The sequence below is a fragment of the Protopterus annectens genome, chromosome 16.part0 (genome assembly GCF_019279795.1).
Source record: "Protopterus annectens isolate FY-2018-M chromosome 16.part0, PAN1.0, whole genome shotgun sequence".
Classification (NCBI taxonomy): Eukaryota; Metazoa; Chordata; order Ceratodontiformes; family Protopteridae; genus Protopterus; species Protopterus annectens.
Window position 1 is genome coordinate 882,192,057 of NC_056750.1, and position 26,808 is coordinate 882,218,864.

General features: G+C 43.3%; 1 protein-coding gene across 1 annotated transcript in view; it reads left to right on the forward strand.

Moving 5' to 3' along the window:
• The window catches only part of LOC122790680 (src substrate cortactin-like), a 1,120,562-nt gene that overhangs the window by 874,336 nt on the left and 219,418 nt on the right, over window positions 1–26,808 (forward strand). The window contains exon 11 of the mRNA XM_044058203.1: window positions 1,725–1,826. Within this exon, the coding sequence (XP_043914138.1) occupies window positions 1,725–1,826 (102 nt within the window). The remainder of the gene's footprint in view (window positions 1–1,724; window positions 1,827–26,808) is intronic.

The window sequence follows — 26,808 nt, forward strand, 5'->3', positions numbered from 1 at the left end:
GAACTTGCCGCTTCAACAGAATTGAAATACCTCTCATGGAAGACTCCCTTCTAGCTATCACCTCAGCCAGAAGGATCTCAGAACTTCAAGCTCTCATGGCTATCGAGCCTTTCATCATTTTCCATGCAGAGTCTCCCTGAGGACTAACCCATCCTTTATGCCCAAGGTGGTATCTGATCTGACCTTTAACCAGGCCATAACCTTCCCACCTTCTTTCCCAACCCTGAAAACAAGGGGGAAAGAATTCCGCACTCACTAGACATGCACAGACAACTCAGATACTGTCTGGACCCTACTAAACCATTCAGAAAAACAGACCAGCTTCTTTTAAGCTTTACCCCAGGGGCAGAGGGTAAGCCCATCTCCAAACCATTTCCAAATGGATTTCACACTATCCATTTTTGCTACAGACTACATGGGAAACCCATCCCTAAGTCAATCTGTACCCACTCCACTAAGGCAACCTCCACCTCCTTCCTCAGAGGAGTACCTACCAGGGACATCTTGGAAAAAGCGGCCACCTGGACTTCTGTCCATACCTTTACAAAGCATTACCACCTACCTCTCTTTTTTAAGTCTTGCGCAGGGTTTATCTCTGCAATTCTGCAGGGCCTCCTAACCCCCATACCTAGGACTCAACCTATCCCTTCCACCCATCTCCTCAGCTTTTGGAATTCTCCCACAGGTGATGACTGCAACAGTGAAACACAAAAAACTTAGTACAGTTGTGTACACTTACCATAAATGTAGATACTCGAGTGTATTCACTGTTGCAGTCCTGGTTTCTCTTCCTCCATCCCCCATTTAACATCTTTCCCTGGAGGGATACAAGCTGCCCATGGTGGCTTTTAGCTACCAGGACCACTTCTCTCTCTTCCCTTGTGCTTCTGACAGGGTTAGGGCAAGAAAATCTGATGTAATGATGTCAGCTGCCTTGACTTATAGCACTGACGACCTGACGTCAGACTACAGGTGACAGCACCTGGCGCACAAAAACATTGACTCTGGTATTCGGGCAAACTGAGGGCTACCACAGCAGGGATAACCCACAGGTGATGACTGCAACAGTGAATACACTCTGACATCTACATTTATGGTAAGTGTACACAACTGGACTTTTATCTGTAGAATGGCACATTCAGGAGCACAGCCCCCCCAATGTTGCACTGCATGCTTAGGAACTATAAAGGAGTACATTTTCATTGTGATACAACTAGAACCCACAGCCACCAGAATCTAGTAACCTATTTTATTCCAGACCCTTGTGTATGTAGTCAAGCATGGTGTGTGTGTGTGTGTGTGTGTGTGTGTGTGTGTTAACTTGGTGAGACACTGACAGTGTGTAGATTGCATATCTGCATTTGTTTGTACATCACATTAGCTAAGACCCATCTCTAACAGTGCTCCTTTCTGTAAGGAGTAATGCTGTATGACCAGATTTGATGACAGTTTAGAATACTGGATAGCTGAGAAGAGCGAGTCCCTATCCCTACATAAGCTTTCTCTAGTAAACCTTATTAAAAAGGCTACACAATACATGACCTTTATTGCTGTTGTCTCTGTGGGAGTACATGTTTTCATTTGTGGCTTTGGGGAGGTAAGTGTAGGTAGAACTTAAGGCTCTCCTGCTCGGGTAGCTCCTCTCTTTGCATTGTTTGTTGTAGCACAGCAGTGAATCTGGTAATTATCATTTTAAAATATTTTTCGTTTTTTTTTTGTTATAGGAGAAAGCCAAATCCAAGAAGCCTGTCTCTCCTCCAGAGCCTGCCAATGAGCCTACCCCTGTTCCTGTCAAGAAGGAAGTCCCTCCTAGTCCACATTATGAGGTGAGTCTTTAATTCATCTGGATAATTTATCTGAATGTGATTTCAGTGTTTAAAAAAAAATCTGTATTTTATGGGGTTAGCTAGCTTATCAGGAGGGCAGCGATGTTCTAAGGGGTGGGGGGCATGCTTTATTTTCCAGTACATTTAGTTCTTTTTATGAAAAAAATAAACTGTTTAAGTAGTGATGTCACTATTCTTCCTGCCTTTTGAAAAGCTTCATGCCTTTGATCTTGAATGCCACAGTGGAAGCTTGTGGTGTAGTCCAGAGACTGGTCACCTGAATGACCCAGATTTGCAAGGCTGCTGTGGTAACCAAACGTTGCATACTAATTTCAGAATCCTGAATATATAATAGTGTGGGGTATTTGTCATCACAGCAGGTTTATTGCAGAAGTATCCAACGGCTGCCTGATGGAGTGGTTTTTTTGAGCAATTTGATCAGGTTCTCCTTCAATTTTTCAGGAATTGGTTCTTTCACATGTGTTGGAGGAGCACATTTTAAAGGGAAGGGCAAACCTCTGCCCTACCTTAGTTTCCCACTGCCTTCAGGATCAGTTTAGTCCCATCTGTTTTAATTTGTGCACAGTCAGATGTGTGGTCATTGTTGTTGTTCCTGATAAGTTATAAAAGCTAACTTCTCAAACTATGCATCACTGTCATCCTAACATTTATTTTCTTTTTTTATTTATATGTAGACTTCATGATGTCGGGGAGCCTGTGCTACAGCTGTAGCTGTGGTCCGAATGTGGCCCCTGAGAACATTTGGTATATATGCACTGTCTCGTGGAGCAGCGCTGCTTTTTGAAACACAACTAAACCTATTCACATTGTAGTGTTTTTGAAATTAGTGGTTCTGCTAATTTCCCTTTTCTCCATCTTTATTAGATTGCAGTTTATACATGCACATTATTGAAAAAGCAAACCATTGTAACCTTTTTTCCTTAGTTTTCTGAGCACTTTGGAACACTGTTTTGTTTATATTTCCATTCCTAGGCTACACCTTTCTTTGCCAGCTTCATAGTTTTGTCAAACATATTGAAAACGACCTTTGCAAGATACTGCATCATTCCTAGAAGCATGCATAGTTCTTGCTTGTCTTCTGGCTTCATCATTTGTACAGTTGCTCTAACATTTTCATCAGCCTTCAGTCTCTCTTACTTGCAGTGTAACGCATGAATTTCAGACTTGGTACTCTTAATTTACATGTGCTTTTATTTCTGCTGTCTTAAACTGCATAGCAACTTAGTTATTCTGTTTAGGGTTCGTGACTAAAGTTTGATACAACAGTGACTGACAGTCAAAATGCGATCAAAAAACAGCAAACTGAATTTCAGACATTGACATTCAAAGCTCATTACTATGGCATTAAATCAGTGTTGAAGGGGTACAACATCCCACTTTACCTCTGATCACTGTGCATCTCCGTGATTGCTGTAAATTGTCCAAAATACCACAATCATAATCTTTGTATAGAAGTAACTCTTACTGCAGTTGTGTTCACACTTCACAGGTCAATCACTCATGTATAACTCAAGCCTGGTATCGCTTGTGTTTGACTAGCAGTAATAGACAAATTATGTTCGTAACACTTTTCAAGCCTTCCGTTACCTTTGCAACACTTCTAGTACTGATGAATTTCCAATTGGAAATGTGTGACCCACCTGTGTATGTTTCTATGAGCTTGCTTAAGTGCAACTAGTTTGGAGCTTTCTTCATATAGTTGTAATGCTGTGTTTTTCTCAATGTATTCAGACTGTGTGAATCAATGCAAATGCAGATCTTGTTTTACTCTGCAACAGTAGCTGTATTTTTTTGCACATTCTCTTTGCTCTAATTACTTCTCCAGGGCACTAAGCTATTCATGAGCTTAATCTCCTGCTTGCTTTTGTATTTGACAACTGCTGGTACTTTTTGGAGCATGCATTGCTGGCATAATATAAGCATTTATTTGTGTATTGTAGTCTATTCCCAGAATTTTACTCCTGTAAATAAGTGTACTTATGAAAGTTGTCATAGTTATGGCTCTATACAGTGTTCAAGATATGTTTGCTACTGTGTGACTGTTATAGTACAGATTTTCTATTTGCTTTCACACTGCATTTTGCCAATCCTAGCTTTTCACAAGTCAGTACAAAATATTCAGAATCAATTTAAGTGCTGTAATTTTAGAATTTTTTTGTATTGTATACACTAACTTTTGACTCCATGACTCTAGTAAATACCCTGAATGTGTCAGTGTGCACATAGCCCCATTTCCCTGTCACTTTTAGCTGTAGTGGTTCAAAAGTACTTTTAAAGAAAATGTTACACTTTGTACTTATATGCAGTGTAAATTCAACATGGTTACTTAGACTTTTTTGCCACTGGTCCAACTTGCATTCATGTCACTGTGTGCAGTGCATTTTCAGATTTCTTTTGAACATGCTTGTTTGTACAGATATTTATAAAATGATTCTTGGACAGTTTTACTAAAAAACTGATTAAAATGCAGCCATGTTTGGTAAAAGAGGCTTGATTTTCAATCAAATTCTGCTTCATCTAGCTCTCCTGACTCCTCCTCATTCCCATTACTGGTGCAAAGCATTTCACTTTTTTATGGAACCTATCGTATCTTACTGTCCTTACTGCAATTATTGTAACTGTATACTTTGTTTCAGTTGCTGTGCATGCATTTTCGGCATTTGATAGAGTCCAGTCTTTTTATGTTAATAACCTGCCCTTTGTTCGTTACTTGTACCACAGACTATGGTGTCACTTATTTAAGCAGTAATCCGTGACTAGGTGTGGGTAATGCCGAATTTTACCCATGGTCGGTGTGATTTGATCACAAGGGTGAGACCTGAATGATCAAACAAAGGCAGCTGTGGGTAAATCCAGCATTACCCACACAGTCATGGGTTATTGCTGTTATGCAATGACATTATTTAAGAAATTGCTTACCTTTCTTAAATGTCTTTGTATAACAGTGCTGTAGTGTTCCTTCACATTCCTCTGTACTACGCATACGTATAGGTCTTGCACAGTATGTCATTGCTGTTCGAGAGGACTGGGAAGACTCTCCATTGCATTTTTTTTTGTTTTGTTTTTTTCTCTCCTGACAGTCTGGACAAAGCCTAACATAATAAGGTTAACAAAGGTCCAAAAATAGGGACAGATTTTATTATAAACGTAGAAAGTTGCTTGACTGAGCGATTTTGTGTTAGCATGCATTTTCTGAAGGATATGAAGCCCAAACATCAAATATCTGTCATTATTTAATGATTTCAATCCCCAGTGGATTGTTAAATATTTTTTTGTGAGGAAAAGTCCAAAACTGTGAGACAGAAATCTTGACATTCTGCAAAGATCTAAACAGTTCAGAGGTGCAATAGTCTGCCAATATTTTAGGAGGGACAGTGCAGAAATACAAGTAAAGGAATGTCCCTGTTTGTTTAGTTTTGCATAATGTATCTTATTTTTTGTAGTTTGCTCTATCTTTAACATATGCCAATAGAAAAGTCTGTCCGCTCAGTGGTACTTGAACAGCTGGACTTTTTTCTATTGGTGTAAGCTAATTTACAGCAAACATCGCTGGTTGGGCTGGCCAGTCAGCTTGCACATTTCTGAATAGTAATGAAAAAATATCATAGAACAATGCGTTCTTCTACTCGCCAAGGTTAGTCTCTGACTTATTTCTTCAGCTTGTATCATAAGCATCTGTACTCTCTCGAGGTATCCTGCTACCTTTGTAGTGAACGTTTGGTAAATGGTACCTGGAACGTTTGGTAAATGGTACCTGCTACCTTTGTAACAAACGTTTGGTAAATGGTTTGCAAGTTCTTTTTACCCTAACTGTAATTGCATCTGTAGTCTCGCTAGGTAACTGCTACCTTTACAAAAAAATGTTTGGTAAATGGTTTGCACATTCCTTTTACCCTAATTGTAATTGGTGAGCTTTTGTATAAGTGGGATTGTTCTGCATTTCTCCTTTTATAGAAACATAAAACATTGAATACGTTAGAGATTCACAGTAATTCCTGAACTTCTGCCTAGTTGGTACTGTTTTGTCTTTTTCTCTCTTTTTAGAAACGTAAACTACCTTGAACGTTTCTACTCAGTGGATGGCCAGAAATGTAGCATGCTACATCCTTGGCTCTTAAATTTGCAATGAAGACTAAATTGAATTTCATAATCATCTTTCGGCTTTTCCCATTAGGGGTCACCACAGCAGATCACCTGTTTCCATTTCTTCCTGTCCTCTGCATCTTGCTCTGTCACACCAACCACTTGCATGTCTCCTCTCACCACATCCGTAAACCTTATCTTAGGCCTTCCTCTTTTCCTCTTACCTGGCAGCTCCATCCTTAGCATCTTTTTCCCAATATACCCATCATCCCTCCTCGGCACGTCCAAACCAACGCAATCTCGTCTCTCTTGCTTTGTCTCCAAACTGTCCAACATGAGCTGACCCTCTAATATACTGATTCCTAATCCTATCCATCCTAGTCACACTGAGTGCAAATCTTAACATCTTTAACTCTGCCACATCCAGCTCTGACTCCTGCCTTTTTCTCAATGCTACTGTCTCCAACCCATATAACATAGCTGGTCTCACTACTGTCTTGTAGACCTTCCCTTTCGCTCTTACTGGTACCCGTCTGTCACAAATCACTCCTGACAACTCTTCTCCACCCATTCCACCCTGCCTGTACTCTCTTCTTCACCTCTCTTCCACATTCACCATTACTCTGAACTGTTGTACTTAAACTTGTCCACCTTTACCAACTCTACTCCCTGCATCCTCACCATTCCTCTACCCTCCCTCTCATTTACACACATATATTCTGTCTTAGCCCTGCTGACCTTCATTCCTCTGCTCTCTAGAGCATATCTCCACCTCTCCAGAGTCTCCTCAACCTGAGTAGGAACTCTCACTACAGATCACAATGTCATCTGCAAACATCATAGTCCACGGGGCCTCCTGTCTGATCTCATCTGTCAACCTGTCCATCACCACTACAAATAAGAAAGGACTCTGAGCTGATCCTTGATGTAATCCCACCTCCACCTTAAACGGATCTGTCACTCCCACTGCAGTCCTCACCACTATCACACTACCCTCGTACATATCCTGTACCACTCTTACATACGTCTCTGCCACTCCCGACTTCCTCATACAATACCACAACTCTTCTCTTGGCACCCTGCCATATGCTTTCTCCAAGTCTATAAAGACACAATGCAACTCCTCCTGACCTTCTCTGTATTTCTCCAATAACACTCTCAGAGCAAACATCGCATCTGTAGTGCTCTTTCCTGGCATGAAACCATACTGCTGATCACTAATCATCACCTCCCTTCTTAACCTAGCTTCTACTACTCTCTCTCATAACTTCAAGCTGTGACTGATCAATTTTATCACTCTGTAGTTACTGCAGCTCTGCACATCACCCTTATTCTTAAAGATAGGTACCAAAACACTTTTTCTCCACTCCTCAGGCATCCTCTGACTTTCCAAAATTTCATTAAACAATCTACTTAAAAATTTCACTGTCATTTCTCCTAAGCACCTCCATGCTTCCATTGGGATGTCATCTGGGCCAACAGCCTTTCCATTCTTCATCCTCTTCATAGCTGTCCTTTCTTCCTCCTTGCTAATCTGTTTTTCATTCCGAATCCAGAACTGAAGTCTTCTACAAAGCTAAGTACCCCGTTGGGGAAACTTTTTCTTGTCTCAGACCGATGTCAGTAAAAGTTAATAACTGTATTTCTTGTGGGAAGCAAATACCTCATAAGGATTTCCATTCTTATTGTATCCCATGCCTAGGCCCAGACCACGACATTACTGGTTGTCGGTTTTGTGCTAGTTTTATTAAGAGCACTATTAAACGGTTTGATTTTGCCCAACATTACTTTGGCAGAAAATTTAATTATACCATGCCGTTGGAACTTCCGACTACTACTTTCATAAAAAGCGCAAGGACAGGCATCCGAGGCCCAAAACTGACTATGAAGCCTCTTCTAGGCCAGTCACCGGTTCTCCGGTTTTCAGTGAGGCGCCTTCGCAGCCCCTGACGGCCGCTTCTGCAGAACCACAGGCCGCCTCCGACCCCCACGTGGAGATGGCTGGGCCTTCGGATGCACTAGCTTTTCAGCAGACCGAAACCGATCCTGCAGAGGGATCCGGAGTACCTAAGCTACCCGCAGCTTCAGAGGGTGTCTTTAGACCTACTCAGCTAAGCATTAAACCGTCTTCTAAGTCAAAGCCTCCTTTAACAACTAAGAAACAAGTACAGCATTCTCCAGGACACAGGCCTCCATGCCTAAGAAACGAATGCTCAAAATGGCCGGAGACCTAATCACTCTGATCAGGGGTTCTCATCCCCCACCTGATAAAAGGCCTAGACAGGAGGCAGATTATGATTCATCCGACCAGGGGTCCATTTCCTCAGATTCATCCTCAGACCTGGGATATTCTTTACCCCCTTATGAGGATTCTGATGCTGAGGAATCTATTCCATCAGCCTCTCTGCCTGAGGGCTACTCCTTTGGGGAAACCTTACATACCATGAGGGAGCATTTCCATTGGGAAGGCCAGGATTATTCAGAATCCAAGAAAAGGCTCAGAGACTTCCTATTATTACCTCAACACAGACCCCCGACTATTCCGCCAGTGCTAGATATTGTGGATGATGTGTACACTGAATCCAGCTTAAATCCTGATTCCTTACCTCCAGCTCCACTTAAACCGGACAGATATTACAGAGTCCCTGACTCTCACAAATTTCTGTATAAAAGCCCTGTTGCTGATCCTGAAACTATTTCTCAGGGACCCAACGGGGTTAAGGCCTCATTAGCAAAGAACCCAGTTCCCTCTGACAGAGATTCCAGAGCACTAGACAGATGGGGAAAGAAAGTATATACGTCTGCAACTTTAGCAATGAGAGCCTTAAATTGCCAGTTTCACATGCTAAAATATCAGCAATTTTTTATGTCTTAGTTGAAACAAAAAATGCTTCCAGATACAGATCCTCCTAATTTTGAAGAAATGCAGGATTTATTGCATGCCGCTGAACAAGTGGGAAAGCATACTTTGCAATGTGGTTTTGATTCTTTAGAGGCCTCGTGCAGAGCAGCAGTTACAGGCTCTGTCATTAGAAGACATGCATGGTTAAAAGAACATACGTTACCAGATCATGTTAAAGCTAAATTACTGGATGCACCTTTACAGCAGGATGTTTTATTTGGAGTTAAGGCAGAAGAGGTATTAAAGAAAATGGAATGGAGGGAATAAGGCAAAATCTATGCAAACAGTGAAGGATTTCTTACAGGTTCAGCCTCCTTGATTTAGTAGAAATTGGCCAACAAAGAATTGGTCCTTTCCAGTTACAGACAGACCTCAAAGGGGCAGATACAGACGTCCAAGAGGTAGAGGTCAACCACAAGGTCCTTACAGGCCTCGACAATGGGGTGCATCAGGCCAGAAAGAAGGGGAAGACAGGCACCAACCATATAAAAAACAGCCCCAATGACTTCCCACTCCAGCTGCCAAACAACTCACTCTTGGCAGCCCCTTTGGGAGGAAAACTGGCACTTTTTTTATCACAATTGGCATATGATCACCCAAGACAAATGGGTTCTCAATATTATTTCAAAAGGTTACAGGTTCCACTTTCACAGTCTGCCAAGATTAAAAGGAATGCCAAATCTGCTACTAAATCAATGGGCAGAGGCCCAAAAACAAATTATGGCACTCATGAACATGGGAGTTATTCAAAAGGTAGCACCACAGGAACAAGGGCAAGGATTTTACTCAAGACTCTTTCTGGTTCCCAGAAAAGACCAAGCCTGTAGGCCCATTCTGGATCTTTCTTCACTAAACACTTACCTGGATGTTCTGAAATTCAAAATGTTGACATTACAGCAGCTTCTTCACATGCTGGGCAAGCAAGCTTGGCTCGTGACTTTGGACCTCAATGAGGCATACCTGCATGTCCCTATCAGACAAAACTGCAGAAGATACATCAGGTTCTTAGCTGGTCCAGTGCACTATCAATTCTCTGCACTGCCCTTTGGATTATCTACTGCGCCCAGGGTCTTCACAAAGTGCCTGGCACCAGTAATTGCATTTTGCAGGCAGAAAGGAATTCAAATTTATCCAAACCTGGACGACTGCCTGATTCAAGCAGAGAGCAAGGACATTCTTCTTAAGCATCTGGCGTTTGTAAAAAAGTTAAGTTGCCTGGGGTACACAGTAAATGAAAAGAAATCAAAACTAGTTCCCTCACAAGAGATAATATTCCTGTGTGCCAGCTTGAACACAACGGCCCAGATGGCTTATCTCACGCCAGACAAGTAAGGACAACTGACACAGTACTTTCAGTTGATGGCAACAAAGACCCAACTCCTTGCAAGAAAAATTCTGCAGGCCTTGGGCTTCATGGCATCTTGCATACTACTAATTCCATATGCCAGACTGCATATAAGGAAACTACAATGGTACCTAAAGAATGTATGGTCTCAACACTGTCAAAGTTTGGAAACAGTTATACCACTAATACCTTGCCTTCAACAGGAGTTTCGATGGTGGGCTCAAGCTTGTCACCTCAACAAGGGACAGCCTTTCACTCAACCCACAGCCAGGCAAACACTGACAACAGATGCATCGGATTACGCCTGGGGAGCACACATGGCAGGAAAATGTATTCAGGGCAAGTGGCCCGCAGAACAAAGGCATCTTCACATCAATCAAAAAGATGCTAGCTGTATAAAATGCCCTTATAGCTTTCAAGGACCTGTTGCATCCAGGACAACTACTACTAAAGACAGACAACACCACAGTTATGTGGTACATAAGCAAGGGGGCACACACTCATACCCCCTCTGCAGACAAGCCATGACCTTGTGGAACACAGCTATAAACTATCAAGTTCATCTACAAGCACAATTCCTGCCAGGAGAGAAAAACACACTGGCAGATGACTTAAGCAGAAATATCATGGATCCCTACGAATGGGAATTGAATCCTCAAATATTCAGAATGATAAAGAAATGGTGGAGCCCGGACATATATCTGTTTGCCTCCCCAATGAATTGCCAGCTAAAGAAATTCTGCACAAGGAGTTACCATCCGCAAGCATGGAAAGTGGATGGCCTCTTATTCAGCTGGGCAAACCTACAAGTATATGCTTTTCCACCACTGCCTCTTCTCCCAAAGGTACTCATAAAAGCCAGGCAAGAAGAGCCAAAAATGATCCTGATTGCACCAGACTGGCCACGCCAGCACTGGTACTCAATCTTAAAAAACTTAGCACAAGGAACCACCCTGGATTTTGCCTCAAATCCCACATCATCTGTCTCAGCACAACAATCAGATACTCCACAGCCAGCTAAAGACACTAAACCTAGCTGCATGGAAGATTCCCTAGCCATGCAAGCAATGCTTCTCTCCAAAGCAGTTATGGATGTCATTCTGGAGGCCAGAAGGCCTAGTACCAGGAAAGCCTACTCGGATAAATGTAAGAGATTGTGTGCCTGGAACCAGGCTAACAGCCTTGGTCCTCTTGTGCCAAACATTCCTCAGATACTACAATATTTGACTGAGATGCTGGACAAAGGCCTCTCCTTTTCATCCATCAAGATCCATGCCTCTGCCATCTCTGCACATTACAACACAGATCCACCAATTTTCTCTAATCCTTTGCTAAAACAGTACCTCAGAGTTTAAAAACATAAGACCGCCCCATAGAGCACCTACTCCAACTTGGGACCTCAACTTTGTTTTGGAAAAATTAATTTTACCTCCTTTTGATCCAGCTAGCACGGGAGAATTAAAATACATTTCTTGGAAAAACTGCTCTGCTCCTGGCAATAACTTCTGCAAGAAGAGTTTCAGAATTACAGGCCCTAATGGCAGTGGAACCTTTCCTCATTTTCCACCAGGACAGGGTATCCTTAAGAACTAACCCTACGTTTATGCCTAAGGTGGTTTCAAGTGTGTCTCTAAACCAAACCATTCACTTGCCTACTTTTTATCCAAAACCACAGAATAAAGGGGAAAGACTATTGCATTCATTGGACATTCACAGGCAGTTACGCTTCTACTTGGACAAAACCAAAGCTTTCAGAAAATCTGAGCAATTATTGGTAGCATATGCTGTAGCAGCACAGGGAAAAGCTATTTCAAAACAGACTATTTACAAATGGATAGGACATTGCTTAAGTTTCTGCTGTACGCACCATGGAAAACCTTTGCATAACAGCATTAGATCTCACTCCACCAGGGCAACAGCCACTTCAACTGCCTACCTCAGAGGAGTACCTACCAAAGATATTTTGGAAGCAGCAACATAGAGTTCTGTGCATACCTTCACCAAGCATTACCATCTGCCTCTATACTCTAAATCCAGAGCTGGCATCGCCTCTGCAGTGTTGCAGGGCCTTATAGCCACCCCTAATGCCTTATAGAACCAACTACCCTACCTCAGCTTTGGGATTCTACCCAAGTGTAATGACTGCTGCAGTGTCACACGAACATAGTACAGTTTTGTACCTACCATAAATGTAGATGTTCGAGTGTAGACACTGCTGCAGTCCAGGTTACCCTCCCTCCTTCCCCTCTTACTGGGTAGTACGTACCTAGTTCCTCTGCCTTTTACTACCTATGGGGAGTATTTGCTGGTAGCTGAAAGTATGTTTGCATTTCTTATGTATGTTTTATTAGCAATTTGAATTGCTTACCTAATTGGGGGCACCTGACATCTGGGGCGAGAAAAACTGAAGAAAATGGCGTCGGCTGCATCTTGTATACCCCTGTCGCACTGATGTCAGGGAGGAGGCGACAACAACCGATGCCGGACCAATACTTTGGAACTCAGGCTGGTTGGGGAACCGCCTGATGGCAGGATAACCCAAGTGTAATGACTGCAGCAGTGTCTACACTCGAACATCTACATTTATGGTAGGTACAAAGCTGTACTTTCTTTTTTATAAGACCAGTTGCTCCTACTGCTATTGGAACTATCTGGGTATCTTTCTTCCACATGGCTCTCGTTTCTGCCTGCAGATAGAGGTATTTTATGACTTTGTCTCTCTCTCTATGCAAGAAATTGTAGTCACTAGGTGTGGTGAGATCAATGCTACTTTTGTCTTCTTTTCTTGGACCACTGTATCCGGTTTTCTAGCATCTATCTTTTGGACTGTTGCTATTGGGTGATCCCATGTGATGTAAACTTAATCATTTTCTATGATTCTCTGGCTCATGTTTACTGTGGTTTTCAGCCACTTCGATCCTGTAATGTTTGCACAATCTCCAGTGTAACAATCTCACCACATTATTATGACTTTCAGTATACAGTCCTTCTGCCATTAGAGAGTTGCAGCCAGCAATAAGGTGTGTGACCATTTCCAATTTGGTTCCACAAAACCTACATACGTCTGTTTCTCCCACATGTTCAATGGACTTAGTAAACCAGCGTGTGTGTAGCCCACTATATTGGGCTGCTAACCTTCATTTCTTGATGTAACTTCGCCTCTCCGTAACCATCCTGCGTTTGTTCTTGATCAACATGAAGCTCTTCCATACGTTTTCTGTACTTACAACTATATTTGTTTTTTTCCACATTTCTTGCCTTCTCACCTGGTCCTTCACCTTGTATTCTTTCTTTTCTTTTTTAGCACATTCAGTTGATGCCTGTTTTTTTTATCCACTTCTGGTTTGATTTCTATTCCTGCTTGACATCTATATGCTTCTGCTTAATTAAGCAGAGATGTCATCTTAGATTTATTCTCCTCATGTTTCAAAACTTTTACCACATTTGGATCTTGAGGTCAGTAGATGTGTGGAGTCCCACGATTGCAGATCTATACATGTGCTCAATTTCAAGGAGGCCCATCCCTTCTTCGGAATGGGGAATATATAATCCTGGTATACACCGATTTTTATAAATCATTTGGTGAGCATGAAGCATCCTTGTTTTAATTTCCAATCTATCTAACACTTTTTGGGGCCAGTCAATCACTCCAAAACTATAAGTTAGGACAGGAAGAGCAAATTGATTTATAGCTTGGGTCCTGTTCCTAGGTGTCATTGCTGTTTTCATGATTAATTTAAGTCTTCTGAAGTACTCCTTACTAAGCTTTATTCGCATTTATTCATGTGTTATTGTTGATCCTTCATCAATTCCCAAATATTTGTACACTCCCTCTTGCTCAAGTTCTTTTATATCACATTCCTGTCCCAAACTGATGTTTTCCTGGTGCTGCAATTCTTCTTTCTTAAAGGTTGCCTTTGCAAATTTATCAAGACCAAATGACATTCCATTATCCAAATTCTGACAGTATGTAACATCTGAATATACATCAGAATTCTCCTTTAACAGCCAAAAACATTGTGGATCTATCACTGTCCTCCATAAGGTGTTTTGTCAAACTGTTTGTACACCCATGGACCAGGAGACATGCCACTTTGTGCAGGTTGGCATTAACATGTTTAGTTATTTATCCAATGTACAGTAATACCTCTTCTGAGAAGAGCATTCAGTCTGTAGCCAAGGCTCTGAGCTTTGATATTTTCATGAAAATGTTTGACATGATGGGTTCTGAAGATCTCCATCATAGACCAACATAAATAGGTGATGGCAGTGTGTTTGTGTTACCCAGAACCATAACCAGTATGGACGCTGCTGAATGTCATTGCAGATTAACCAAGTTTGCAGGGTGGGTGTTGTGTATAGCGGTTATGCATGGTTGTGTGCCACTGTTTCATTTGGCTATGCAGCAGTGCTGGGTGATTTTTTGGAACTGACATTTGTAAGAAGTACTTAAGGATCTGTAGATGGGTAGTCACCTTTTCCATGAAAATTTGAAGATGAAAAAGCCAGTGACACAGCACGGTAAAGGCCCTTTTAGATGGAGAAGAAGCATCTAGCCATATGTGGCCTGTCAAATATGACGGCAGCCCTGCAGATCAACAGGGATAATAGAAGCACTAGCAGCAGCCAAGTCAGATGCATCCATCGGACCAAGAGTAGCAATCTCTGACCGTTTCCTTTGGGGTTTCAACAGGGATAATAGAAGCACTAGCAGCAGCCAAGTCAGACGCATCCATCGGACCAAGAGTAGGAATCTCTGACCGTTTCCTTTGGGGTTTCACTACTACTATGTAGCAAATGTTTGAATTATCCAGGCCCCAAAAATATCAAAAAATTTTGACTTTGCCATGTACAGATTTAACTGTTGGGATTTCCTGTACATGTTTACCTAGTTTGAGTTATTTCTGAATGTTCTGTCATTCTTGCATGAAGGGTGAAGGACCGACAACTGCCTCTCGCAAACACATGCAATAGTTATCACGTTGTAGGTTGGTAGGGAGGGTTCATTCCCTATCCTGAGTTCTTTCCTGTTTCTAAAATCTTCTGGTCACCAAAGAAGTCACTTTGTTTTCCCACGTTTGTCTCAAAAAATGGCTTAAAAACTAACAGAGCCAGGTATGACCAGGAAATGTGGTTACTGCAAGTTATGTAGTTTTATTAATATCAGTGGGTGTAGTGAAATAATTGAAGCATCATAGGTTAACATTTGGACATGTCAGAGCAAATTGCGAGACTTTAGCGAGCTGATAAATCCTGTGTTGTGTTCTACATTTGCAAAAGTGAACGCAACATAAGAAAGGATATATGAGCATGTTTACAACATCAGAAAGGGCTGCTGTGAAGTGTTCCAAATTCACTTTCGTGGTGCTGGGAAAAAGTTGGCATGATTTGGTCAGGGGGAGTTGGGAAGCTTTTTGTAATATCATGAACTTTATTGGCAGCTCAGACATAATGCCAACCACATCCCAAGTCTAAACAAACCTGGTCAGTATCTCTAGTGTTCGTAAAATGAAAGTAGCAAAAAAATGATGCTCGAAATATTTCCATTTTCAAACATGTCAAACTTGTGTAATTATAAATGCCATGTGATGTCACATGACTTGCATCACATGATTGCTGCATATTTAAAATGGAGTGTGTCTTACAGTTTTGTTTCTGAAGAAGTTGCGGTTTTTAAGAGGAATGTGGTAAAACAAAGTTGCTATAAAGTGAGTTCTTTGAGGTCACTGAGTGATTTTTGTTCTTTGGAAGCCTCTTTTTTGATGCAAGACTTATCAAAGCACATGTTACAGCATGGCAAAGATCTAATGTTCCCCCTTTCCAGCAAATGGTCCCAGCCTTACCTTCTGTTTTCACACACACACAAAAAAAGTAAGCGAGACCCCCCCCCTTGGTTCAGCAGACATGAGTCCAGTGTTAGCAAGGATAAGTCAGTGAGCTAACTAATCATAAGACCATATAAGGTTACTAGGCTAATGACCCTGGGGCCCTTACAAGCCTAGCCAAGAGTTTATCCCCAAACAAGAAAGCTCAGTCAGCACCTGTTGCCCTTGCCAGTGAGGGACACAGGTGGAACCCCTGGAATAAATTTGTGGTTTACCCATCCACTCATGAAGGTTGTGCTTGAAGAGGGTCAGCGACCTACTCCGTTTGATGTGTATGGGGAATCTTTTCGATTCGGGCAGCCTCTGGGAGACGAACCTGTCTCTCCAGCAGGTTTTGTTGCATATTAGATTTAGGCTTTTTGATAAGTTAATGCTTGAGGAGTTAGACTTAGGATATGGAGCATCTCTAGTAGGAAAAAACTGAAAAAAGGCCATTGGCAGCAATAAAGTACCACGAAAAGGAAGTTTATTATAAAGGAGATAACATAAGCACTTTCGTCTTGTTTCAATGGGCAAGACGTCTTGCTCATTGAAGCAAGATGAAAACACTTACGTTATCTCCTTTGGAATAATAAACTTCCTTTTTGTGGAACTTTATTGCTGCCAGTGGCCTTTTTTTCAGTTTTTTCCTTGTTTTATTTTTACTGGAGCATCTCTAGTAGGGTAGGGTCCAGGATTGCGTTGTAGGTGAGAGACCACCTCTGAGCAATCTGAACGATACCGCATAGAGTGATAGTGATTTGAGCCTGTCCCCACATAGGTCAGGTGTTAGAGGCCATGGATTCTCTCTGAGAGGCATTTCTATGGCCTTTCCAGCTTGTGCAGGTGTTTGGAGACATACATACCAAACGGGGCATTGTACTCCATTATTGGTCTAATGAGGGAGGAGTACAGAGAGGTAATAACCTCTTTTTTTCTGGATGCATTCCCTTTACTTATGAAGTGAACCGAGTAAGAGGCTTTTCTGACTACTGCTGCTACGTGATTGTTGAATGTGAGATTGTCAATTTGTGTACCCGGGTCTCTCACCACAGGGTGTGCTTAGGGGGTTGCTGTTGATGTGGTAATCATTAGAGGCCATGTTTTGTCGAATGGTATGATACATTCTTTTGCATTTAACTTGAGGCCATGACTTTGGCATCAGTGATTTATTGCTGTGAGACCCTCTTGTAGTATGTTATCATTTGGGGAGTCAATGACAGCACCCAACTTAGTCATCCACAGACTTGGTCAGCCACAGGTCTTTTGTCATTGCTCGGACCTCTGAGAAGTAGATGCCAAACAGGAGGGGTCCCAGGAAAGATCCCTGGGAACACCACTAGTGACAGGTCTGCTGTTGGAGGTAGAGGCACGTATTTTGACCTTGAGTCCTATTGGAGAGCCAGTTGGCCACCCATCTGATGAGATAGGGATTTACACCAAGTTGTGTTAGCTTTTCGATGATGCCTGAGTGGGGGTTTGTGTCAAAGGCTTTGGCCAAGTCAAGGTAAGCTGTATGTATGGACTTTCCCTCATACAGGGCCTTGGTGACAGTTTCTAAAAGTCGACTAGGTTCAACGAGAAAGATCTGCCCTTGAATCCGAACTGGATGGGGTCAAGTGATTGGAGATGGCTTATGTCCTTGTTTGAGGTCCGTAGTATGCTCCATGGCTTTACAGGTCAGACTTGTCTAAAACCAGCGTCTGTGAAAAACACATTGTCAAAGGATAGGGAAATAAAATAGACTATTTTGGGAGAATGTGTACTCACCTGAAGTATCTGGTATCAGCATTGTAAATTGCCAAACCCGTATTTTGCTAGCTCAAGGGGATATTCTCAGGCAAATGGAGATGTAGATTCCCTTACTGATTCCACTCGGACTGAACATTTCAAATATTCAGGCTGCTCATTGGGTTGGGTAAGTGTGCCCTAAAATCTTTATTATGCTGTAGGTGCTTCTGCCAGGGTTGCGGATTTACTGTTATTTCTCTCCAGGCACCTTTAGCAAGTACCCTCAACCATTGCTCCCACAACTGTTAAAGAAACCGGTTGTCAGCTCACTCTCCAAGGCCAAAAATGCTGCACCAGTGGGACCTGGTAATATCCCCGGATGCTGTGTTAATAGCATGAAAGATGACCTTTCGGATCCACTAGTAGTGCATTCATTTGTAGCTTTCAAACAGGCTCCATGCTAAGGGAATGGGGGACTACAGTTATCTCACTGCACAAAGGGCTTGGCAGTCCGTGGATCCGGGCAACTACTGACCCATAAGCCTGACTACTCTTGACAGATCCAACCCCGTCTGATTTTAATGGCAGGTCATGCCTACTCAGCCTGGTGAACCACTTTGAGGCGGTCACTAAGCAATGGATGATGGTAGAAAAAAAAAAAACAGTACCTACCTCAATCTGGCAAAAGAATTCAACACAATATCCCTCTCTGGCATTGTAGACAAGCTCACAAAATTTGGTATAAATCCTCATGAGACCTGCTGGATAGCTAGCAGGCTCACTCATAGGGCACAGGAGGTCAGGATAGGGGAGTGTACCTACACAAAAGGGCCAGTCACTAGTGGAGTCCCCCCTTGCTTGGTGCTGGGGCCACTCTTTTTTGGCATCTTCTACTTTGAGGTCAAGGCCAACATCAAGGGCCTTTGGCTGACTGAGATGCAGTCATAGAATCCCTCAAGGACACATACATACCCCAAAAAGGCTTGGCATAGACTGATAACTTGCCCCATAGTCATTGTCCAAAATTCAGTACCAAAAACTGCATAATAAGAGAACCACCCCTGAAAATTAATGCATTGATATTACACCTCTAAGAGTTGACCCTGTGGTCAGAGACTTGGGAATGCATCTTGGCAGTGACATGGCCTTTGGCCATCTTGTGTTTACTGTAGTAAGGACGTCATTCTATATTGCACAACGCATAAGCAGAGGTATGTTATCTAGGCCCATAGATGTCATTGCTGCACTATAACGCATACGCAGCGGTATGTTATCTAGGCCCATAGATGTCATTGCTGCACTATAACGCATACGCAGCGGTATGTTATCTAGGCCCATAGATGTCATTGCTGCACTATAACGCATACGCAGAGGTATGTTATCTAGGCCCATAGATGTCATTGCTGCACTATAACGCATACGCAGCGGTATGTTATCTAGGCCCATAGATGTCATTGCTGCACTATAACGCATACGCAGCGGTATGTTATCTAGGCCCATAGATGTCATTGCTGCACTATAACGCATACGCAGCGGTATGTTATCTAGGCCCATAGATGTCATTGCTGCACTATAACGCATACGCAGCGGTATGTTATCTAGGCCCATAGATGTCATTGCTGCACTATAACGCATACGCAGCGGTATGTTATCTAGGCCCATAGATGTCATTGCTGCACTATAACGCATACGCATAGCGGTATGTTATCTAGGCCCATAGATGTCATTGCTGCACTATAACGCATATGCAGCGGTATGTTATCTAGGCCCATAGATGTCATTGCTGCACTATAACGCATACGCAGCGGTATGTTATCTAGGCCCATAGATGTCATTGCTGCACTATAACGCATACGCAGCGGTATGTTATCTAGGCCCATAGATGTTATTGCTGCACTATAACGCATACGCAGCGGTATGTTATCTAGGCCCGTAGATGTCATTGCTGCACTATAACACATACGCAGCGGTATGTTATCTAGGCCCATAGATGTCATTGCTGCACTATACTGTGCCCTTATTACACCAGTCGTTGGGCACAGTGCCATGCTTGGTATGTACCTGGGGCTTTTTGGAAAGTATTAGTCTAGAGCCATTCTAGAGGCAATAATGTGGTCTGCAAATTGCACTTTTGCTTAATATTACTTGATTCTGTCCTGTTCCAGAGCCAGTGCAGGATTTACTACATCTGTTCTGCAGAAGCGTCTGAACTTTAGTCCTACATCCTCCACCTTTTCTGTCTCAGCTTTGGCAATCATCCTATATTGCGGTTTGCTACTACAGCAGTAATCTAATGATGAACATTTGTATAAGTAACTTTACCATAACAGTAGAAGAATAGATCGCTGTTGCAGTATCCACGCACCCCTGCCATCCCCTTTTCATAATTTTAGATGTGTACTTTTTGGTCCAGATAAGTGATAACCCATTAGATGCATCTCCTTGTGTGTGCCTATGTTTGATGCACTTTTATCCTTGCTAGCGTCGTTTGCCCTGTTAATTCACCCCCGAAGTGTTTGATACGTGCACGTTCAGCACTTCATCTGCTTCTCATTCATTTCCCCCTCTATCAGCTAACAGATGTGGCTTTACAAGTTTCATATTCTATCCGCGTTCCAGACGAGCTTTTACCAGCAGAAGACCGGTTGAGTACCTAATATAACCACAGAATGCATCACGATTCTGTTGAGTGCTTCTGATTCTCAGTATATTTCTGCCTGATGTCCCCACCTCTGTCTTTCAGGCACTGTATACAATCTTTTATTTGACTTTCAGGTTCTTTTTATGCAGAATGCCTCGCTTTGTACTTGCCTTCACAAAAGCCATACTTGCCCACTTGCTACTTCTCTGCTTACCTCTGGAAGGCTTCTGTATGTTCATTGTATTATTCATTTTTGCACTCCTGTCTTTTGGGGTTCCTGCCTGCAGGTAGTCCAACTGGCTGTTTGGAATTCCAGAGCTTTACTCCTGTACTGCCCATCAGGCTTTGGGTGACACCCTCCCACCAGGGCATAAGGACATTGGTAGTGTAATATGTCAGCTAATGCCTATTTCAGATCATTCTTGACAGGGTAGTATTACATGATGTATTCTGTCTAGGTTGGCCCATGTCCAGAAACCTGGAAAGTTCTCCATAGGGGATTTACTCCTCATTTTTCTTGCAACCCTAATGTCTGATTCTCTTTCTGCATTTATGATGATGATTGTATCACATGAAACAAAATTCCCCGCAAGGATTTTCATTCTTTTTTTTTTTTTTTGTGATTTCTGTGTGTTGTGCGAGTAGCTCCTCCTCCTCAACCTGCAAGGGTTTTCTCTCCAATACCATCGTTGGTATCCCTTTCCCCTGCTACCACCCTGATTGTCTTGTCTACTATTGTTGGTAGATTTCTTGGCTTTACCTTTATCTCTTACCTTTCCGGTAAACTTTTTTAATTTTTTTTTTATTTGTTTTTTTTTTTTTTTTTTTTTTTTTTTACCATTGCTGGTACGTGTGTGTTTTTGTGGAAGTGTCTTTGCCTTTTCAATATGGCAGAAAAAAAAAACAAAATGCACGTCTGGATTCAAACAATGCCAGGACTGTGGAAGAAAGATGCCCAATTCCGACTGACATCTTTCCTGTGTTTATTGTATAGGAGCCCCTCATTTAGAAATTGACTGCGATTTATGTAGGGGCTTCAGTCAGAGGACTTCAGTTGAGCGTTGGAACAAGCTCATCCTAAAGGGTTTAATCAAAGCTCCATTTAGTGAGGCCTTATCCAAGGCAAGACTGGTGGGCCCGCACGCACAAGGCTTCTGTTCTGACTACCTTGGAACTGACTGCTAAGGTTCTGAAACTTCAAGTTGGTGTACCCCTGGTGCTGTCCACTTCCATGGTGCCCTCAGCACCGGGGTTGGCCCCAGCTTATTTAATTTCCAGCTCTGTGCCGACCTCATCCTCGGTGCAGCATCATGATGTCCTTCAAGAATGCAACTGCAGTCATAACATATGGGTTGTCCTGCCTCAGGCAGCCCTCGGTCGGCCAATTCCAAAGTCTGGGTCCGGCGTCGGCTGGTGTCGCCTCCTCTCCGACGTCACAATGGCTGGAGTATAAAGGCATTGGCTGACGCCATCTACTTCAGTCTTTCTTGCCGCGCGGTGCCCGAAGCAGAAGCAGTTCGCAAGTGCCGGTCGGTCAGCTCCTGTGTTTTCAGTACCGAAGTCTTCTAAAAGCTAAGTACCCCGTTGGGGAACATTTATTCTTGCCTCAGCCGATGTCGGAACAAATTGAGAAAGTTAATAATTGTTTGTCTTGTGGTAAACAAATACCTCATAAGGGCTTCCATTCTCTCTGCCTTCCTTGCCTGGGCCCAGACCACGACGTCTCGGCCTGTGCTGCCTGTGCTTGCTTTAATAAGCGCACTCTCAGGCGCCGGGCAGAATTCGCCGAGGATTTTTTCGGTGAATCTTTTGCGTATATCATGCCATCGGATCAACCGACAACCCAATCTGCTAAAAAACACAAGGACCGGGACCAACATCCTCGGCCCGCGTCCACTACCGATGTTACTCCTAAACCCTCTGCTAGTGCACCGGTCCCTTCGGAAGTGGTAAATCTATCGCTCCAGGCCGACGACAGCGTTAACACGACCTTCGGTCTCGGAGATCTCTCCAGTGCCGGTTGTTGATTTTCCTCCGGAAACCGAAGTTCTGGATCTACCCGACACCATTCCTGTGGACAAGGTAACGCCTGCACGTGGGGCTGCTAGGCCTCCTGTATCCATGTCCATCAAGGCCTTTGCATGTGCTAAGGCCGCCAGTCAGGCCAAGGCCCATCCTAAACCTGCCCAGGCTCCTTCATCTGATAAGCAGATCATGTCTCTGGCTGCAGATCTTATTTGCCTTATCAGGGGGTCTCAGCCTCATCCAGACAGGGGTTCTCAGCCACCTGCAGAGAAAAGGCCTCGAACTGAGCAGGCGGACGACCTCTCCTCGGATGAAGCCTCTGGGGATTCCGAGCATTCTGATACTCAAGAAGAACCCTTCCAGGCCTACGAGGACTCTGATGCTGAGGAATCTATTCCCTCTGCCTCCCCTCCAGAGGCAGGGAACATTTTCAATGGCAGGGTCATGAATTCTCTGACCCCAGGAAAGGGCTTCGTACTTTCCTCAAGCTTCCCCAGCACAGACCTTTGGCTAGCCCTCCAGTTATGGATGTTTTGGATGATGTTTTCTCTGACTCCAGTGCCAACCCTGATTCTCTTCCTCCTGCTCCTGTCAAGCCAGACAGATATTATAGGGTCAATGACACTCACAAGCACCTTTTTAAGGCCCACTCTGTGGATCTAGAAACTATTTCACAGGGCCCCAAGGGAGTGGCTTCCTCCTCTGCCAAAATCCCACTGCCAGCTGACAGAGAAGCAAGGTCCCTAGAGAGATGGGGTAAAAAAGTATATACCTCTACTACCTTAGCCATGAGGTGTCTTAACTGCCTTTTTCATATGTTTCAGTACCAAGATTTTCTCCTGGATGATTTACAGAAAAAGTTGGCCTCTCCTGAGCCTATTGATAAAAAGGCACTGCAGGATCATATACATAACACTCAGCAGGTTAATCATTTTCTGCAGTGTGGTTATGATGCACTGGAAGCTTCATGAAGGGCAGCTATGACTGGGGCTGTGATACTTAGCCATGCTTGGTTGAAGGATCAGTCTTTGCCTGACCATGTTAAAGTAAAGTTACTGGATGCACTTTTGGAAAAACAAAAGCTTTTTGGTGCTACTGCACAAGATGTATTGAAATCCATAGAGGAAAAAGCAAAGTCAGTACAGACAGTCAAGGATTTCCTTCAGGTTCAGCCACCCAGATTCAGCAGAAACTGGCCCTCAAAGAATTGGTCTTTCCCCGGCTCTGACAAGTTTCAAAGGGGAAAAAGCAGACGTGCCCGAAGTTAGAGGGCAATACCGAGGATCTTACAGGGGCCGCCAATGGCAACCTCCAAATCAAAGAAGTGGCGCAGACAGTTCAGCTGCACCACAAGGACAATCACAATGACTTCACTTTCGTACCGCCTACAAGGGTTCAAAGAGAAGCACCTTTGGGCAGAAAATTAGCCTTATTCTCACAAAACTGGCATATCTTAACCAAAGACAATTGGATTCTGGATTTGATAGACAAAGGTTACAGATTACACTTCCACACATTACCAATAAGACAAGGCATGCCAAACCTGTCACATCATCAAAGGGCAGAGGCACTCACTCAAGTTTACAAGCTATTAAGTATAAAAGCAATAGAAAGGGTTCCTCCTCAGGAGCAAGGCCAGGGATTTTATTCAAGACTGTTCCTTGTTCCAAGAAAAGAAAACAAATGGAGACCCACACTGGACTTGTCAAATCTAAACACTTTCCTCATTGTGCCAAAGTTCAAAATGCTGACGTTGCAGCAACTTCTTCCCATGTTGGGCAAGGGGTCTTGGCTGGTCACTCTGGACCTCAAGGAGGCATACCTGCATGTCCCAATCAGACAAAGCTGCAGAAGATACCTCAGATTTCTTGCAGGGACAGAGCATTATCAATTCTCAGCATTGCCGTTTGGCTTATCTACTGCGCCCAGAGTGTTCACGAAATGCCTGGCATCAGTAGTGGCACACTGCAGACAGCAGGGGATTCAAATATACCCCTACTTGGACGACTGCCCCATACAAGCAGACAACAAACAAACCTTAAAAGGGAATTTGGACTATGTCATGCATCTACTACAGGCCTTGGGATACACAGTCAACATTCAGAAGTCAAACTTACTACCATCCCAACAGATTACATTCCTAGGAGCCAAACTGGACACGGAAACCCAAATGGCCTACCTCACAGAGGAAAAACAGCAGCATTTACCAGAGTACTTCAAAGGCCTAGCAAAGCTTTCCCAGCTGACTGCAAGGAAAATCCTGCAGGCCCTGGGCTTCATGGCATCTTGCATCCTTCTGATACCTTTGGCAAGACTTCATATGAGAAAGCTGCAATGGTATTTAAAAAACTTATGGTCTCAACACAACAACAGCCTAGAGGACATAATCCCACTTATTCCATGTCTGCAGAAGGAATTTCTATGGTGGGCTCAAGCCAGTCAACTAAACAAAGGCATGTCTTTCAACAGACCTCAAGCAGGCCAAATGATTACAACAGACGCCTCAGACCATGGATGGGGGGCGCACATGGAGGGCAGATGCATTCAAGATCTTTGGACGCCAAAGGAAAGACATCTGCACATAAACCAAAAGGAGATGTTGGCAGTGATACATGCCATCGAGACTTTCGAAAAATCACTACAAGGACATTTGCTAATAAGGACAGACAACACCACTGTAATGTGGTACATAAACAAGCAGGGAGGCACTCATTCTTATCCCCTCTGCAGACTAACAATGCTTCTCTGGGAAAAATCTCTGAGCCTGAAGATACATTTACAATCCCAGTTTGTACCAGGCAAGGACAATGTACTGGCGGACAATCTGAGCAGAACTTTCATGGATCCACACGAATGGATGCTGCACCCTCACATTTTCTCTCAACTGACAAGGACATGGGGAAGACCGGACGTAGATCTTTTTGCTTCCCACTTAAATCATCACCTGGAAAAGTTCTGCACAAGGACTCCCCACCCTCTAGCTTGGAAAACGGATGCTCTCTCCTTCAGCTGGAATTCTCTAAAAATGTATGCATTCCCTCCCCTGCCTCTGCTGACCAAGGTGATACTGAAGATCAAAGCAGAAAAACCAACAGGCATCTTGATAGCTCCAGACTGGTCAAAGCAACACTGGTACCCATTGCTATTGACCATAACTCTGACCAAACCATGGCCTCTGACCCTATGGCCCCTGCTCCTAACGCAACACAATTACAGGACTGTACATCAAGACCTGTAAACATTGCGTCTGACAGCCTGGAGGCTACCATGACTTCAACACCTAACTCTTCCCAAATCTGTTCAAGAGATCTTGCTGGAAGCACGCAGACCTTCCACCAGAAAAACCTATTCAGCCAAGTGGAAGAGATTCAGCTTCTGGAATGCCAAAAGGGGTCAGGACACAGCATTACTGAGTATACCTCTGATATTAGAATACTTGGCAGAACTATTTCATACTGGACTCACATACTCCTCAATAAATATTCATGCCTCAGCAATCTCAGCAAAATACAACTGTGACCCTCCAATGTTTTCGCATCCTCTGCTAAGACAGTTTCTAAGAGGAATAAAGAATATCAAACCTCCCAGAAAACAGCCAGTACCTGCATGGGACCTCAACTACGTGTTGGAAAAACTAACTCTTCCTCCATTTGAGCCAGCAGCAACCTCAGAAATGCAATTTCTTTCATGGAAGACGGCCTTCTTATTGGCAGTCACTTCTGCAAGAAGAGTTTCGGAGATACAGGCACTCATGGCAGTGCCCCCCTTCCTCATTTTTTATCGACAGAGTCTCTCTAAGAACCAATCCTACATTCATGCTAAAAGTTATTTCCAGGGTGTCTCTAAATCAAGCTATTCATCTACCTACATTCTTCCCCAATCCTCAAAATAGGGGGAAAAACTACTACATACTTTGGACATACACAGACAACTGCGCTACTACTTGGACAGAACTAAGGCCACCAGAAAGTCTGACCAGCTGTTTGTAGCCTATGCTGCTGGAGTACAAGGAAAAGCAATCTCCAAACAAACAATTTCAAAGTGGATTGGTCATTGCATCAGATTTTGCTATTCTTTTCATGGAAAAGGTGTGCCAGCCAATATTAGGCCACATTCCACCAGAGCTATAGCCACTTTCACAGCTTTCCAAAGAGGAGTGGCAACAAAGGACATTTTAGAGGCTGCTACATGGAGCTCCGTGCATACATTTACCAAGCACTACCACCTGCCCTTATACTCCAAATCCCGAGCAGGCTTTGCCTCGGCAGTCCTGCAGGGGATTTTAGCTACACCATCCTTATAATAGTTCCATCCACCCCCAGCTTGGCTATGGTATTCAACCCATATGTTATGACTGCAGTTGCATTCTT